The sequence below is a fragment of the Topomyia yanbarensis genome, chromosome 3 (assembly GCF_030247195.1).
Source record: "Topomyia yanbarensis strain Yona2022 chromosome 3, ASM3024719v1, whole genome shotgun sequence".
In the NCBI taxonomy this organism is placed as follows: domain Eukaryota; kingdom Metazoa; phylum Arthropoda; class Insecta; order Diptera; family Culicidae; genus Topomyia; species Topomyia yanbarensis.
In genome coordinates, this window is record NC_080672.1 from 308,346,232 (window position 1) to 308,365,200 (window position 18,969).

The following is an 18,969-nucleotide window of genomic DNA, read 5'->3' on the forward strand; positions in this document are numbered from 1 at the left end:
GGAAAAAATCTCATCTCATTCTCATTCTTTGGGTTGTTAGATCACCACTATTTATGATTTCGAAAATTTAGTTATTTATTAGTCAACTTTTGGGCAGACTTGGGACACGAAGCATGTATTTGGACTTCTATATCAATCACCAAATTCACTGGGACTCAAAATTTATTTAAACTAGGGATCGCCGAGTTCGTGCCGCAGTTAAGAACCAGCTTATGGCTGTTACCATAAATAAAATTTCGAATATATGAATTATCAGTCAACCAGAATCGTAATAGACTACTCTAATTGCTAGAAACAATATGTCAGAAGCTGCTAAAAATTATATTTCAGCGCTATTTAAGCTTTATTAAATTAAAAGTTGCGAATATAATTTTAAAAATCCAAGAAACTAGAATCGTAGTAGTTTAAAAATCTCAGTTCCTCGGTTCTTAAATGAATTTAAAAAAAATCTTCAACGAGTACCTACTGTATCCGCAGGTATTAATCTAGGTATATAGAATATCTTTTTCAAAGCTCAAAATTCAAAATTCTGTGTTACCAGGGGATTGCGTTTCAACTGGTCTGAATGGCCCAGTTCGGGTTTTACTTTTTATATTTTATCTTGCAACAACAAACATTACCTATCAAAGATCCGATTATCCAAAGATGCAATAATCTCAAAATTATTAAAGATCACAAAAATCGAAATGATCCCAAAGATTTCTAAATATACCAAAGATGCAAAAATGCGATGATACAAATATGCAGAAATTTAGAATTGCAGATATCGAAAAAAGCAAGTATGCGACGATCCCAAGCTCCAAACTTCTAAAGATTAAAAAATGCAGTAATGATATGATACAAATAAGCAAAACCTAGAAAATGCAAGTGTGCGAAGATCCACAGCTCTAAAGTTCTGAAGATTTAAAGATAATGAAAGATTCAATAACTCAAAACTTAACCTAATAAAGATACAAACATTTCAAAGATTCAAAATTTTAAATCGATCAGATTCAAATTAAAAAAAAATCAGCTTTTTAAAGATTCATAGTTTTTTGAAAGGGTTCGATAGATCAAAGGATTGAAAGATTGAAAGGTTGAAAGATTGAAAGATTGAAAGATTGAAAGATTGAAAGATTGAAAGATTGAAAGATTGAAAGATTGAAAGATTGAAAGATTGAAAGATTGAAAGATTGAAAGATTGAAAGATTGAAAGATTGAAAGATTGAAAGATTGATTGAAAAACTAAAAAAATTAAGAAATTGAAGGATGGCATGATTACGAAACAAAGAGGATACAAATATGCAAAAATTTATAATTGGAGCTATCAAAAATGCAAGTATGCGAAGATTCAAGGCTCCAAAGTTCCGAAGATTTAAAGATAAAAATATTCAGTATCCCAAAACCACAATACCAAACCTTATAAAGAGCCAAACATTACAAAGATTCAATTTTTTTTAAAAGAAGATGGCTTTTCCAAGATTTAAAGATTCGAACCGCTCAGGATTCAAAGATCGAGGAATTACAGGATTGAAAGATCAAAAGATTGTGATCCAAAGATTGACAGATTCAGCAATTCAAAGATTCAAAGACTTTTCATTTTTACATGTTTGGATTCGATGATTTTTGAATCATCGAATCCAAACATGTAAAAATGAAAAGTTTGAATGTAATGATGCAAATATAAACTGATCCAAAAAATTAGAAATTCAAAATTCCAAATATCAAATGAACAAAGATCCAGAGATTCAAAAATACATAGATCCAAAGATTCAAAGATCCAATGATCCAAAGACTTGATAATTCAACGATACAGAGGTTCAAAGATTTGAAAATCATAAGATTCAAAGATCCAAAATTTCATAGTATCTCACTCACTCACGCGAGAAGATCCGATATCCATCTATTCCGGGTAAGAATGAGTATCCGCAGGTATTAATCTAGGTATATAGAATATCTTTTTCAAAGCTCAAAATTCAAAATTACCACCAGTGTTACCAGGGGATTGCGTTTCAACTGGTCTGAATGGCCCAGTTCGGGTTTTACTTTTTATATTTTATCTTGCAACAACAAACATTACCTATCAAAGATCCGATTATCCAAAGATGCAATAATCTCAAAATTATTAAAGATCACAAAAATCGAAATGATCCCAAAGATTTCTAAATATACCAAAGATGCAAAAATGCGATGATACAAATATGCAGAAATTTAGAATTGCAGATATCGAAAAAAGCAAGTATGCGACGATCCCAAGCTCCAAACTTCTAAAGATTAAAAAATGCAGTAATGATATGATACAAATAAGCAAAACCTAGAAAATGCAAGTGTGCGAAGATCCACAGCTCTAAAGTTCTGAAGATTTAAAGATAATGAAAGATTCAATAACTCAAAACTTAACCTAATAAAGATACAAACATTTCAAAGATTCAAAATTTTAAATCGATCAGGTTCAAATTTAAAAAAAATCAGCTTTTTAAAGATTCATAGTTTTTTGAAAGGGTTCGATAGATCAAAGGATTGAAAGATTGAAAGGTTGAAAGATTGAAAGATTGAAAGATTGAAAGATTGAAAGATTGAAAGATTGAAAGATTGAAAGATTGGAAGATTGAAAGATTGAAAGATTGAAAGATTGAAAGATTGAAAGATTGAAAGATTGAAAGATTGAAAGATTGAAAGATTGAAAGATTGAAAGATTGAAAGATTGAAAGATTGAAAGATTGAAAGATTGAAAGATTGAAAGATTGAAAGATTGAAAGATTGAAAGATTGAAAGATTGAAAGATTGAAAGATTGAAAGATTGATTGAAAAACTAAAAAAATTGAGAAATTGAAGGATGGCATGATTACGAAACAAAGAGGATACAAATATGCAAAAATTTATAATTGGAGCTATCAAAAATGCAAGTATGCGAAGATTCAAGGCTCCAAAGTTCCGAAGATTTAAAGATAAAAATATTCAGTATCCCAAAACCACAATACCAAACCTTATAAAGAGCCAAACATTACAAAGATTCAATTTTTTTTTTAAAAGAAGATGGCTTTTCCAAGATTTAAAGATTCGAACCGCTCAGGATTCAAAGATCGAGGAATTACAGGATTGAAAGATCAAAAGATTGTGATCCAAAGATTGACAGATTCAGCAATTCAAAGATTCAAAGACTTTTCATTTTTACATGTTTGGATTCGATGATTTTTGAATCATCGAATCCAAACATGTAAAAATGAAAAGTTTGAATGTAATGATGCAAATATAAACTGATCCAAAAAATTAGAAATTCAAAATTCCAAATATCAAATGAACAAAGATCCAGAGATTCAAAAATACATAGATCCAAAGATTCAAAGATCCAATGATCCAAAGACTTGATAATTCAACGATACAGAGGTTCAAAGATTTGAAAATCATAAGATTCAAAGATCCAAAATTTCATAGTATCTCACTCACTCACGCGAGAAGATCCGATATCCATCTATTCCGGGTAAGAATGAGTATCCGCAGGTATTAATCTAGGTATATAGAATATCTTTTTCAAAGCTCAAAATTCAAAATTCTGTGTTACCAGGGGATTGCGTTTCAACTGGTCTGAATGGCCCAGTTCGGGTTTTACTTTTTATATTTTATCTTGCAACAACAAACATTACCTATCAAAGATCCGATTATCCAAAGATGCAATAATCTCAAAATTATTAAAGATCACAAAAATCGAAATGATCCCAAAGATTTCTAAATATACCAAAGATGCAAAAATGCGATGATACAAATATGCAGAAATTTAGAATTGCAGATATCGAAAAAAGCAAGTATGCGACGATCCCAAGCTCCAAACTTCTAAAGATTAAAAAATGCAGTAATGATATGATACAAATAAGCAAAACCTAGAAAATGCAAGTGTGCGAAGATCCACAGCTCTAAAGTTCTGAAGATTTAAAGATAATGAAAGATTCAATAACTCAAAACTTAACCTAATAAAGATACAAACATTTCAAAGATTCAAAATTTTAAATCGATCAGATTCAAATTTAAAAAAAATCAGCTTTTTAAAGATTCATAGTTTTTTGAAAGGGTTCGATAGATCAAAGGATTGAAAGATTGAAAGGTTGAAAGATTGAAAGATTGAAAGATTGAAAGATTGAAAGATTGAAAGATTGAAAGATTGAAAGATTGAAAGATTGGAAGATTGAAAGATTGAAAGATTGAAAGATTGAAAGATTGAAAGATTGAAAGATTGAAAGATTGAAAGATTGAAAGATTGAAAGATTGAAAGATTGAAAGATTGAAAGATTGAAAGATTGAAAGATTGAAAGATTGAAAGATTGAAAGATTGAAAGATTGAAAGATTGAAAGATTGATTGAAAAACTAAAAAAATTGAGAAATTGAAGGATGGCATGATTACGAAACAAAGAGGATACAAATATGCAAAAATTTATAATTGGAGCTATCAAAAATGCAAGTATGCGAAGATTCAAGGCTCCAAAGTTCCGAAGATTTAAAGATAAAAATATTCAGTATCCCAAAACCACAATACCAAACCTTATAAAGAGCCAAACATTACAAAGATTCAATTTTTTTTTAAAAGAAGATGGCTTTTCCAAGATTTAAAGATTCGAACCGCTCAGGATTCAAAGATCGAGGAATTACAGGATTGAAAGATCAAAAGATTGTGATCCAAAGATTGACAGATTCAGCAATTCAAAGATTCAAAGACTTTTCATTTTTACATGTTTGGATTCGATGATTTTTGAACCATCGAATCCAAACATGTAAAAATGAAAAGTTTGAATGTAATGATGCAAATATAAACTGATCCAAAAAATTAGAAATTCAAAATTCCAAATATTAAATGAACAAAGATCCAGAGATTCAAAAATACATAGATCCAAAGATGCAAAGATCCAATGATCCATAGACTTGATAATTCAACGATACAGAGGTTCAAAGATTTGAAAATCATAAGATTCAAAGATCCAAAATTTCATAGTATCTCACTCACTCATGCGAGAAGATCCGATATCCATCTATTCCGGGTAAGAATGAGTCGCATAATTTTCCGTCTTCACAAGCAGTATTAGGATATGTTTTCTAACCCAATCCAACTTATCATCACTTCTCTCACCGGAGATTTTTTTTTACTTTTCATGGATATAAACAAAAATATCCATTCCAGAAGAGCAAGTATACCGAAAACAAGATATAACAGATTTGTTTTGTTATGTTTATGATGAACGCAATTTATCCGGAGAAATCGTGTATTTCGTTTATCTGGAGAATTTGCGTGAATGATAGAAACTTTTCATGTGAAAATGAAAGTTTTTTAAGTCGAAGAAGAAAATTATCCAAATTTACATGAGTGATAAATACAATGCCTGGCCTAGTTAAAAAAAAAACAAATTATGACGAGCAGAGAATGATTTTTCCAGTGCTACATGCATAATAATAATAATAATAATTTCATTAATGCTCATCAGCTTAATATGTACTCATTTTCTTGCGGGACACCACGCAGGAACACAAATAGTGTTTTTAGATTTTGGAACTAGCGTCAATCTGGCGCTAGTTTAGTCCTGTCACTAAGTTAGTGTCGGATTCTGATGAGACGAAGTCGAAACGCAAATACCTAAACTAATTTGATGTATGAGGATATCAAAAGACTGTAAAATACAGACATGTCTGGAAATGTAGCATCCCTCACAGCACTACACAGAAACTCCCCGATTCCCACGTGACGATGCAAGGTAATAAAAATTTTAATTATCCCCGGAAGAGTAGTGAATTGGTGGACGTTAAAATTCATTAGAACAACAACAAAACCACAACATAAGAAATGCGAGACGAGCTTTCATTACATACTATTTTCAACACATTGAAACGTTTCGCCATAAACAATACTTTCGAATAACAAATAATTAAATTAGATATCAACTTATGTTTTATCATTTTTCATCATGTTGGCAGATTTATGCCGGAACTTCGACATACCTTGAATGAGTTCCAACTTGGACTAACAAAAAAACTTTTTCAAATGGATTATGTCGCACCATAACGCGACAGAATGAAACTACGCAGCAAATGCTCTTCTCGGTTCGAACGGACACGTGTCGGAATTCTTCCACTATACTGCTAGGGATAGGGACTACTGCTGCTACTGCTTGTGCCGAGAGCCGAGCGAGACGGCGGAGAAATGCAAATCACCCCAAATCGATGCCCAGAGAGATGATATTCGATAAATATGTAGTGTAGCATATATATGAGATAACAAAATAAAAAGGGAAACACTCACCTTCTAGTTTCATGCCGACCTCGAGACACTTCTGGAAGCGACAGTAGGGGCAGCGTTTGCGCTGGGTCTTGTCGATGTGACACTGCCGCTCGGCGACGCACGTGTACACCTTCTTGTTCTGGACGGTACGCTTGAAGAAGCCCTTGCACGACTCGCACGTCAGCAGTCCGTAGTGGTAGCCTGAGACTTTGTCACCGCACACCGGGCACAGTTCTTCAATGAAATATTTAAAATCAGTCTGGTCGCATTGAATGGCGGATACGACACTAAGGTTGTTAAGATTAGTGGGCTCAATGGCGGTAGTACCTGACGGGGGGATCGCTAGATAGTTTGACTGCGTCTGGGAGATGTTCTCGTGGTAGCCACCTGCGGAAAACATGTAAGGAGAATCGAAATTGTACAGGGAGTAGTTGGACTGCTGCGATTGCAGGCCCTGGGCTGTGGCGGCATTGCCACCGCCGCCTGTTCCGCCGTTCTGGCCGTGGTGATGATTGTTGTTGTTGCTATTGCTAGTATTATTATTGTTGTTGTTGTTGTGCGACGGGATTGGCGACTGAGCCGTCAGGCTGTTTGCCACTGTATTGTTGTTGACGCTGGTGCTGTTGTTGTTGTTGTTGTTCAGGTGGCCGGCAACGGCTCCCAGAAGATTCCCGGCAACTCCGGTTCCAACGCCACCACCTCCGGTGCTCATATTGTAACCGTACTGTGGCGGAGGCATGGCGTTCCCGGTCATACTGTTACTATTGCTGTTGCTGTTCTGGCTGGTCAGCGACAGAAGCTGCGTGGTGTTGCCAGCTCCGCCCTGTGGCGGTGGGCTGGCGGTATAGTTGGCTAGCGAATACTGCGACATGTTCAGCGACATAAACACTGCCGAATTCTGGTGATCCATGTCTAATAACATTTCTTCCGACGTGGTTACTGTATATTTATGAATCTTTCGTTTGGTTTGTTATGCTTCTAACTCGCCACTGTTTGAGGATCAAGGTATTGTAGGCACACTCACACAATCGCACTTCGGACGGATTCTTGCGGTTTTTTGTTGTTGTTACTTGGTATCTTCTCGATTTTTTTCTACACTATCTCTATCTCACACACACGGATTTTTTCTTCTGTTTCTGTGCAGTTTCCGTTAGTTTGCCGATGTAAAATTGTTAAATTGCTACCACTAATTTCTAAACCAATAGTTTCACTTATGCCTCTAGAATTACCATACACCCTTACTTATGTAGATTTAGAACTTAGCATTAGTACACAATCACAAAATTGGTATTCTAGTTGCACTTGATCTTCTTCGAATTCTTGTTTCTTCGTTTTGTTTGTTTCATACAAAAACACCTTACACTTCGTGCCAACGGTGCGTTTATTCGTACACTTTGCTTCTTGTACAATTTACAGGGTTTCCTACTTGTTTTGCGTTTCTTCAGGCTACTTTCTACACTACTTCTACTTTAATATGGTTTAGATAAAACAAAACACACACACTCAAAGGTCATGAACGGGTTGTGCCGTAGATGTTTTAGGGCCGATGTGATGGTCACGTGTTGCAGTGATAGTCGATAGATGTTGAGACTTGATCAGCTGGCAGAATCCGCTCCATCGATGGGACATTTTAACTTCACCTTCATGAAGATATCCTGGCTTGGTAACCCCTCCTATTCCACGCTTTTCCACAGTTTCTATTGATTTTGATAAATCTGTTTCTTGTTTATATTAATTTTTCATACTTCACACACTCAATTGCACAACACTTGGGTTTCCGAAATATATTCCAGCTGTCCGCTTAAGTGTACATCCGTTTCGCAACAGGCGGTGACGATTCTGGATCCAAGATCTGTTTCATAGCACCAGTGAATTTTTTTTCTTCTAAATTTGTATGCAAAGTTCTCTCAGAACCTTGACTCTGTTTTGTATCACATATGGGTTTGAACAAGTTTCAAAAACTGTAGCATTTCCACAGCCTTCTGACAGAAACTTGGAGCACTTGGTAACTTTGATTTTGTTTTGTATGCAGAACAGAACATGAATAAAACGCACTGGCAGCCTTTTTCGGAACTGCTTGGTAACTTGGCGCTTGCCAGAACACACAGAACGAAATAAAATCCAGGCCGTTCAGAAGCGATGAACTGAAGAACTCCTTCCGAAAACGGAACGTTAGATCCACAGAAAAAAAGAACCGAAAGGTAACGTCGCGATTCACGTTTATTTTTCCTGGAAAACTCGTGATCCTGGCGCGCACAGGTAACAGAACTACGGCTCTTAAGCTTCTTCTACCCTCCGGTTTCAGGAGGTGACTCAAAAAAGCTCGCGGTATGACGCACGAACGAGCAGCGAGAATTACAACTTACGGCAAACATGGGCTACGATATACTAACTCCAACTACTTGAAAAATAATAATATAAAATCCGCTTTTTCGAGAATCCATCCGAAAACTTCGGCGACTGTTTTTCGTGTGGCCGCGCTCCGGTTGCCTTGCCGTGTGCTCAACCATGCCGTGCACTCGACTTTTCGGTCTCGCTTTGTGTGGCACTCTTTCTCATTTTTGCTGAGTGCCCTGTCTTCGGCATCGACATGTGGTTCGACGAAATGAAGAACCAGAGAGAGAGAGCGAGAGAGAATGAGCGAAAACGAGTGACCTACCATACAATACAATACAGAGGCACTCGGTTCAATTCGCAGCAAGTAGCAGACCGAACGCGCAGCAGTTGCATTTGACACAGATCGGAACGAGAACAACAGCAACAGCAGCAGTAGCTGTGGCACAAAAAGTGTGACACACTCTCGCTCTCATTGGCCCACTTTTTGGGGCGCGCGCTCGCACACACAGACACACACTGACAAAGGCGTACTTAGCATGCGGTAGCCTGAATTCTCGCACTCTGAATCGGACCGGACCGAACCGGGTGAGGGTGGTGGGAGAAATGTAATGATTCGTGATTGAAATTCAGTTTCTAGAAGATTGATTGACCTTCTGTTATTAGTAGAAGTATTCGAAGATCTCAATAAATAACTTTGCGATTATTTCAAAAATATTTGAGGGTTAATCGAAATAAATATTAAATTTTCAGTAATTCGTCCAACAAAATGAGTTTCTTTGAAAACGACAACCATTGCACGGAACGGATTTCGTTAGTTCACCGAAAACCCCAACGAAATCTGCCCGACATCAGAGCTCAATCGATTAAATGTTGAGGCAGGAAAGGAGTGCCTGCCTGCTTGGTCACGTTCGCGTGATCGTCGTATCCACTCATTCAATCACTCGTTCACTAGTCGTTAGTTACACTCACAACCATCCCTTCCACCAAGAGAACGAACGAACGAAGGCACTGAGCTCGCACGAGATCCACTTTCGGTTTCATTTCAGGTTGGCTATGCTATATGCTGTCTATGCTGGACCACCCCCCACCCGGCCAGCTAACCGATCGGCCGACCAACCGACAGACAGCACAGCACAGAACGATCTGCACAGCCGAGAGCATGAGTGCAATGTTTATGCTCTCTTGGCATGGCAGTGTATAACCAGCGACCACACCACATACCTACACCTACCACCGTGTCACTCGTGGTAGCATATGAGTGGCACGATTGTGGGAGAAAGAGTGCACAATAAAAAAGAGCCAAGTTGTTGCAACGAAATTAAAAGCGAATGGTATGAGGTAATACTAACAATTGCTGTAATGCACCACTACCCTGCTGTTGTCTACCAACACTCAGAGCGAAGCAAAAAAAAAGGTGTCCAACGAGTGCGCGCGATCTCAATACGAACGAGAAACAACAAAGTAATGGGGAAAAAAGGTAGCACACAGCACAAACTGCGAAGAGCTGTGGGGAGCATGGCGAACGAAAAGGGTTTGTTGCTAGTGTAAATATGAATTAAATTTTTTCCCTAAGCCTTTTATTGTCGGACGACACAAATTGGGTACCGGCCTGTGTACATGGTGGTTGTCAATTGCAGCGTAAACGCACAGTTTATCTATCGTTTTGGAAAAGGTGTAATTTTGAAAGCACCCTAAGTAACAGACAATGGTAGTTATGATTTAGACGGGCGATTGTCGAATTAGTTCATATTAAATATTTTAGAATTTTGGAATATTAAATATTTTAGAAATTTTCTAGAGCTTTTATTCAAAACGATATATCTACAATGAGTGACTCTGTTTACTTTCTCTTTCGATGTTCACGGCGTCGCTATAGCACTTTTCACTTATTTTACAGTACAGATCGAAGGACGGTGGTTTTGACTAGCATAGTATGCAAAGAGTTGAGAGATAAATATTAAAGCGACCAAATTATTAACAGAAGAGAAAGTAAACAATGAGAGTCAGTCATTGAAGATAATATCTTAGACTTTTTTCAAAAAGACATATTATGTCTTTTTGAAAAAAGTCTCAAGATTTTTCGGTCTACGTTCAACTTGAGCAGCATCTAAGTTCATATTGGCAAGACTTATTCATCTCGAGCGCTACAACGTTTTTGAAAATTTGTATTCATTTGTCCTTAGTTTTTTATTAATTTATGAACGTGATTTGAAAAGAAGTTTTTTCTACCCAGTCTTGAAGCCGTGGTAGAAGCCAAAAATTGATCCACTGGGATCCTCTTCGAATGTTGTTAACGCTTATTTCAGGCCGCTTAAAATTATTTCATATTCTCGATTTAAATTATTTCGATTTTTTAATTAATTTCTTCGAAATTATTTGGTGACTTTCTGTGAAAACCATACGATTTCTCAGGATTGTTTTTAGACATTTTCAAGTCCTAAAACATATGTTAGGTACATAATGAGTCTCCTGGTGGTAGGACACCCAGATACTCCTAAACTCTTGAACCACGCGCTGGTTTCAGAACAATTTTTAAATTAACCCCTATCCTTACTAGCAATTTATCTTCTCCCGTGACACTTGTGTAGTGTGTACATACGGCATCTACAAATTGCAAGTGTCGGACTAACATTGCTAACCTGTCTACGTTCGGGCCTGACCGTCGTCGGTAGTGATCAATTATATTTTATTTTGTTTATTTTACTTAAAAAAAATTTGCGATCTTTGTCCGAATACGGGAAGTTGGGGCCTTTTGTCATTCATATTAAATTTAAACATTTAATTTTATCTTTAATATATCTCTGTTATTCTTCAATCAATTTTAATAAGATGTACCTTGATGAACGTAGAAATTTCTTAGGAGCAAAATAAAAATTCAGAAAATCAGATTTTTTAACATTTAGTCTCAATTTCACATTTTTATCATTAAATGGCACATATTAACTTAATTTAACAAAAAAAATATTACTTAATGTACTAATTCTAGTTTAAAATACGCTTTGGGATCACATGAGAAAAGTTTCAATTCATATAAAAACTAGGCAAAATTACTTGTAATTCTCATATAAAAATTCAATCCTTTTGGGGCACGTGTTAAAATGGTCCTTTATATTTTTTATCGTATATATGGGGATACATGAAATTTAAAATTTGAGAATTGAATTTGAAAATTGAAATTTGCAATTTGAAATTTAAAATTCGAAACTCGAAATTTGAAATTTGAAATTCGAAATTTGAAATCTGAAATTTGAAATTTGAAATATGAAATTTGAAATTTGAAATTTGAAATTTGAAATTTGAAATTTGAAATTTGAAATTTGAAATTTGAAGTTTGAAGTTTGAAGTTTGAAGTTTGAAATTTGAAATTTGAAATTTGAAATTTAAAATTTGAAAGTTGAAAGTTGAAAGTTGAAATTTGAAATTTAAAATATGAAATTTGAAATTTGAAAATTTGAAATTTGAAATTTAAAATTTGAAATTTGAAATTTGAAATTTGAAATTTGAAATTTGAAATTTAAAATTTGAAATTTGAAATTTGAAATTTGAAATTTGAAATTTGAAATTTGAAATATAAAATTTGAAATTTAAAATTTAAAATTTGAAATTTGATTTGAAATTTGAAATTTGAAATTTGAAATTTGAAATTTGAAAGTTGAAAGTTGAAAGTTGAAATTTGAAATTTGAAATTTGAAAGTTGAAATTTGAAATTTGAAATTTAAAATATGAAATTTGATTTGAAATTTGAAAGTTGAAATTTGAAACTTGAAACTTGAAATTTGAGATTTGAAATTTGAAATTCGAAATATAAAATTTGAAATTTAAAATTTGAAATTTGAAATTTGAAAATTGAAAATTGAAAATTGAAAATTTGAAATTTGAAATTTGAAATTTGAAATTTGAAATTTGAAATTTGAAATTTGAAATTTGAAATTTGAAACTTGAAATTTGAAATTTGAAATTTGAAATTTGAAATTTGAAATTTGAAATTTGAAATTTGAAATTTGAAATTTGAAATTTGAAATTTGAAATTTGAAATTTGAAATTTGAAATTTGAAATTTGAAATATAAAATTTGAAATTTAAAATTTGAAATTTGATTTGAAATCTGAAATTTGAAACTTGAAATTTGAAATTTGAAATTTAAATTTTTGAAATTTGAAATTAGAAATTAGAAATTAGAAATTAGAAATTTGAAACTTGAAATTTGAAATTTGAAATTTGAAATTTGAAATTTGAAATTTGAAATTTGAAATTTGAAATTTGAAATTTGAAATTTGAAATTTGAAATTTGAAATTTGAAATTTGAAATTTGAAATTTGAAATTTGAAATTTGAAATTTGAAATTTGAAATTTGAAATTTGAAATTTGAAATTTGAAATTTGAAATTTGAAATTTGAAATTTGAAATTTGAAATTTGAAATTTGAAATTTGAAATTTGAAATTTGAAATTTGAAATTTGAAATTTGAAATTTGAAATTTGAAATTTGAAATTTGAAATTTGAAATTTGAAATTTGAAATTTGAAATTTGAAATTTGAAATTTGAAATTTGAAATTTGAAATTTGAAATTTGAAATTTGAAATTTGAAATTTCATATTTCAAATTTCATATTTCAAATTTCAAATTTCAAATTTCAAATTTCAAATTTCAAATTTCAAATTTCAAATTTCAAATTTCAAATTTCAAATTTCAAATTTCAAATTTCAAATTTCAAATTTCAAATTTCAAATTTCAAATTTCAAATTTCAAATTTCAAATTTCAAATTTCAAATTTCAAATTTCAAATTTCAAATTTCAAATTTCAAATTTCAAATTTCAAATTTCAAATTTCAAATTTCAAATTTCAAATTTCAAATTTCAAATTTCAAATTTCAAATTTCAAATTTCAAATTTCAAATTTCAAATTTCAAATTTCAAATTTCAAATTTCAAATTTCAAATTTCAAATTTCAAATTTCAAATTTCAAATTTCAAATTTCAAATTTCAAATTTCAAATTTCAAATTTCAAATTTCAAATTTCAAATTTCAAATTTCAAATTTCAAATTTCAAATTTCAAATTTCAAATTTCAAATTTCAAATTTCAAATTTCAAATTTCAAATTTCAAATTTCAAATTTCAAATTTCAAATTTCAAATTTCAAATTTCAAATTTCAAATTTCAAATTTCAAATTTCAAATTTCAAATTTCAAATTTCAAATTTCAAATTTCAAATTTCAAATTTCAAATTTCAAATTTCAAATTTCAAATTTCAAATTTCAAATTTCAAATTTCAAATTTCAAATTTCAAATTTCAAATTTCAAATTTCAAATTTCAAATTTCAAATTTCAAATTTCAAATTTCAAATTTCAAATTTCAAATTTCAAATTTCAAATTTCAAATTTCAAATTTCAAATTTCAAATTTCAAATTTCAAATTTCAAATTTCAAATTTCAAATTTCAAATTTCAAATTTCAAATTTCAAATTTCAAATTTCAAATTTCAAATTTCAAATTTCAAATTTCAAATTTCAAATTTCAAATTTCAAATTTCAAATTTCAAATTTCAAATTTCAAATTTCAAATTTCAAATTTCAAATTTCAAATTTCAAATTTCAAATTTCAAATTTCAAATTTCAAATTTCAAATTTCAAATTTCAAATTTCAAATTTCAAATTTCAAATTTCAAATTTCAAATTTCAAATTTCAAATTTCAAATTTCAAATTTCAAATTTCAAATTTCAAATTTCAAATTTCAAATTTCAAATTTCAAATTTCAAATTTCAAATTTCAAATTTCAAATTTCAAATTTCAAATTTCAAATTTCAAATTTCAAATTTCAAATTTCAAATTTCAAATTTCAAATTTCAAATTTCAAATTTCAAATTTCAAATTTCAAATTTCAAATTTCAAATTTCAAATTTCAAATTTCAAATTTCAAATTTCAAATTTCAAATTTCAAATTTCAAATTTCAAATTTCAAATTTCAAATTTCAAATTTCAAATTTCAAATTTCAAATTTCAAATTTCAAATTTCAAATTTCAAATTTCAAATTTCAAATTTCAAATTTCAAATTTCAAATTTCAAATTTCAAATTTCAAATTTCAAATTTCAAATTTCAAATTTCAAATTTCAAATTTCAAATTTCAAATTTCAAATTTCAAATTTCAAATTTCAAATTTCAAATTTCAAATTTCAAATTTCAAATTTCAAATTTCAAATTTCAAATTTCAAATTTCAAATTTCAAATTTCAAATTTCAAATTTCAAATTTCAAATTTCAAATTTCAAATTTCAAATTTCAAATTTCAAATTTCAAATTTCAAATTTCAAATTTCAAATTTCAAATTTCAAATTTCAAATTTCAAATTTCAAATTTCAAATTTCAAATTTCAAATTTCAAATTTCAAATTTCAAATTTCAAATTTCAAATTTCAAATTTCAAATTTCAAATTTCAAATTTCAAATTTCAAATTTCAAATTTCAAATTTCAAATTTCAAATTTCAAATTTCAAATTTCAAATTTCAAATTTCAAATTTCAAATTTCAAATTTCAAATTTCAAATTTCAAATTTCAAATTTCAAATTTCAAATTTCAAATTTCAAATTTCAAATTTCAAATTTCAAATTTCAAATTTCAAATTTCAAATTTCAAATTTCAAATTTCAAATTTCAAATTTCAAATTTCAAATTTCAAATTTCAAATTTCAAATTTCAAATTTCAAATTTCAAATTTCAAATTTCAAATTTCAAATTTCAAATTTCAAATTTCAAATTTCAAATTTCAAATTTCAAATTTCAAATTTCAAATTTCAAATTTCAAATTTCAAATTTCAAATTTCAAATTTCAAATTTCAAATTTCAAATTTCAAATTTCAAATTTCAAATTTCAAATTTCAAATTTCAAATTTCAAATTTCAAATTTCAAATTTCAAATTTCAAATTTCAAATTTCAAATTTCAAATTTCAAATTTCAAATTTCAAATTTCAAATTTCAAATTTCAAATTTCAAATTTCAAATTTCAAATTTCAAATTTCAAATTTCAAATTTCAAATTTCAAATTTCAAATTTCAAATTTCAAATTTCAAATTTCAAATTTCAAATTTCAAATTTCAAATTTCAAATTTCAAATTTCAAATTTCAAATTTCAAATTTCAAATTTCAAATTTCAAATTTCAAATTTCAAATTTCAAATTTCAAATTTCAAATTTCAAATTTCAAATTTCAAATTTCAAATTTCAAATTTCAAATTTCAAATTTCAAATTTCAAATTTCAAATTTCAAATTTCAAATTTCAAATTTCAAATTTCAAATTTCAAATTTCAAATTTCAAATTTCAAATTTCAAATTTCAAATTTCAAATTTCAAATTTCAAATTTCAAATTTCAAATTTCAAGTTTCAAATATCAAATTGCAAATTGCAAATTTCATATTTCGAATTTGAAATATCGGAATTTGAGGTTCGGAATTCGAAGTTTGAAGTTCGAAATTTGAAATTTGTTCCCAACAAGAACTGCACTTCGCATATCATAGATTAATAAATATTTTATTCGTGGAAGATTTTTGCTTTGCTGTACATTTAGTAGTCTAATGTGAATCAAGCAATCATACGTGTTTTTAAAATAATATAGATCGTGCTAGCATCGGTTAGTCGAATCAAAATGATCCTCTTTTCTCTATCCAAATTCGATAAGTATAATTTTGAATCCACTGTTGAACAAAAGCATTGAATCTAAATAGAAAACTTAAATCGAATAACAATGTTTTCTGGAAACATTGGTCCATTTAAGGAGCACTTAAAGTTTTCACTATGCTATATTGTGTATAAAAAATTAGGTTAAAACTTCCACAGTTTCTCCACTAAGTTCTAATGTTTAAAACCACCTTTGCGTGTTAAGGGCACAAAATCTTCTCCTCATCAGAATCCGACACTAACTTAGTGACAGGACTGCCGGATTGACACTAGCTCCAAATACGAAAACACGAGTTGTTTTTTGGTTTATTTTTGTTTACGTGACTTTAAAAAACCGGATTTTATTTTTAAGCTGATGAGAACTACTGAAATAGAAACATTTTGTTTGGTTTAGCAAGCCACTGCAACTTATACTATGTTGTATTGCTCTTTAGTAAAGAAAAATTTTGGTAAAAATTATTTTTTCTCCACCAAGGAGAAAATTTTTTACAACACCCTTTGTGCGTTAAGGGCACAACATTTCTAACCAACTCTTTTTCTTGCGGGACATCACGCAGCACCAGGGTTTACTCAAAACACAAATTGTGTTTTCGTTTTTGAAACTAGCGTCAATCCACGGCTAGCTTAGTCCTGTCATCAAGATAGTGTCGGATTCTGATGAGACGAAGTCCATCAAACAAAATTAGTTATTTAAACTAATTTATTTAAAGTTTTGTTGCCGAAAAATCGGAATCTAAATTACTAGTCATTATTTTATTTTAAAACTTGCCACGACAAGAAAATTGTACTGCCTAAGAAAAGTTTTAATAACTTTTTAAAGAGCATTAACTCCAAAACAGTGTACGAAATAGACCCAACAGCTAAAGGTAACGTTGCAAACGCAGAAGTCCTTATTCAAATGAGAAAACAAAAGATGGAAATAAATATTGCCAGCGACAACACCTTTTTCCTCTGTTATCTCCATAATGTTTGTTTATTTTGCTTCCGACACGGACACCCAAAATATTTACACTTTTACCCGGGCAAAACACCTCCGCAGCGGTCTCAGCATTTCTCTAAGGCTCAACTAAGGTACCTGTGAACTGTACTTTCTACATCTTTGGCTACGACTGCGAGGAAGCCATATTTACATAATTTCAGTTCACTAATTGATCCAGGAATCCCGGACCAACCGAAAGTGCAGTGCGGTGGGAAACAGAGAAAGGATAATTATGATCCGTGTAGCCGCACAAACATTCTCTATCTCTATGGGAGGCGACGGGTAGCAGAATCCGGTAGAAAGCCGAAGACGTGTGTGTAGGCAAATAGAAGAAGTAACAAAAAGGATGATCTCTGTAAAATCTATCAACAAACCCGAGGGGAAAAAACTTTTGTCAGGGGGTCAGCTAATAAACCAATAAAAGTGTGTTTATTGATGAATTTCTCCGCTCACTTCAAGCGGGGGCAGGTAATGCCCAAAATTCAGATAAGGAAAAGAAGACATAAAACGAAGATCTTGGTTAGTACTGAGCCAAACAACGATGCATGCAGCAGGGAACCAGGATCGGCTTTCTCTGGCCTGTAATTTCAGGGATCTTGAGCGCTCCCTTCGGTTTTATTGCTTGTCATTCTTCCTCTATTTTACTGCTTCTCGGGGTCCACCAAAATCTTGCTCCGTTGCTGGAAGGGAAAGGTATCCACGGTTAGTGCCGTCTCATTCTCTCCCTCCAACTCGATGGTTCCTTCGTTGCTCAAAGGCTGTTTGTTTCGAATAAATCTGACTTTTTGAATATTTAACTTGCTCGGTCCGAGAAGATAGACGCAAAATAGAAAACGATGTAATGAAGGATACCAATTTTATAACTCTTGCTCAGGACTGTGCATTTTATGTTTCGTATCAATAATGAACCGTAAAGTAATATAAGCCCCGATGGTTCCGACTGGGATATCGAAAGGTGATATTCAATTTCTTGCAGATGAAACAGGTTTTATTTATTTTTATATTGAAGAAGAAACACAATGTCCCACAGAATGTATCGAATTTTGAGACGAACGTTGCGTCTGGTCAGTTACAGCCAGAGTTCGTTTCATTCGACGAATGCTTATAACGACACCAAGTTACGAGTCATCACCATTCGCGTCACAATCGGATCTACATTTTAAAAATATCCACATTTTCCTCGCCAATCCCCGCCGAAAGACAATGCGAAGCGAGGATTGTAAGAAACCATCCTCGGACCCATCCGCTCGTTCGTTCCTCTTGCCTTGTGTTGTGTGTGCCCTTTTCCAAGCTACAACATCAGCAGCCAAGATCAGATGCGGACTCGCCGAAAACTCGCCGTCGGCTCTGCTAGGCTGACATCACTTCACGCTCGGACAACAGACCTCTATGGCGGCTGAAAGAAGGTGGATCGAGGATCGAGCTCGAGCGTCCGCGTCTCTCTCAATGTTGTTTCGCTAACATAGACCTGAATCGCGGCATCGAATGGAACGAAGAAGAAAAAAAGAAGCAAAAAAAAATGAAACGAAATAAAAAAAAACGACAGCGGCGGGCCCGGCAAGCCGAAAAAAAAGTAGGTCGCCGCTACACTTTCACTTATTACGCGAGCGACGAAATAAAACAAAACTTATACACAGTCACGAGTCACGACGGATTCACCACGCAGCCGTGTACACATGTACGTGCATAGGGGGATAATGGCGAACAAATGAAACACGATCAGTCAGACGAGAGCCGGGCGGCGA

At 31.9% G+C, this 18,969-nt stretch overlaps 1 protein-coding gene across 6 annotated transcripts in view; it reads right to left on the reverse strand.

Annotated features, from left to right (window-relative positions):
• LOC131688605 (nuclear hormone receptor FTZ-F1) overlaps positions 1–18,969 on the reverse strand; it is a 591,438-nt gene that overhangs the window by 313,049 nt on the left and 259,420 nt on the right. For all 6 annotated transcript variants that reach the window (XM_058972967.1, XM_058972966.1, XM_058972965.1 and 3 more), the window contains 2 exons: positions 6,567–6,626; positions 6,261–6,473 (listed from right to left, as the gene is read on the reverse strand). In XM_058972967.1, the coding sequence (XP_058828950.1) occupies positions 6,261–6,473; positions 6,567–6,626 (273 nt within the window). The remainder of the gene's footprint in view (positions 1–6,260; positions 6,474–6,566; positions 6,627–18,969) is intronic.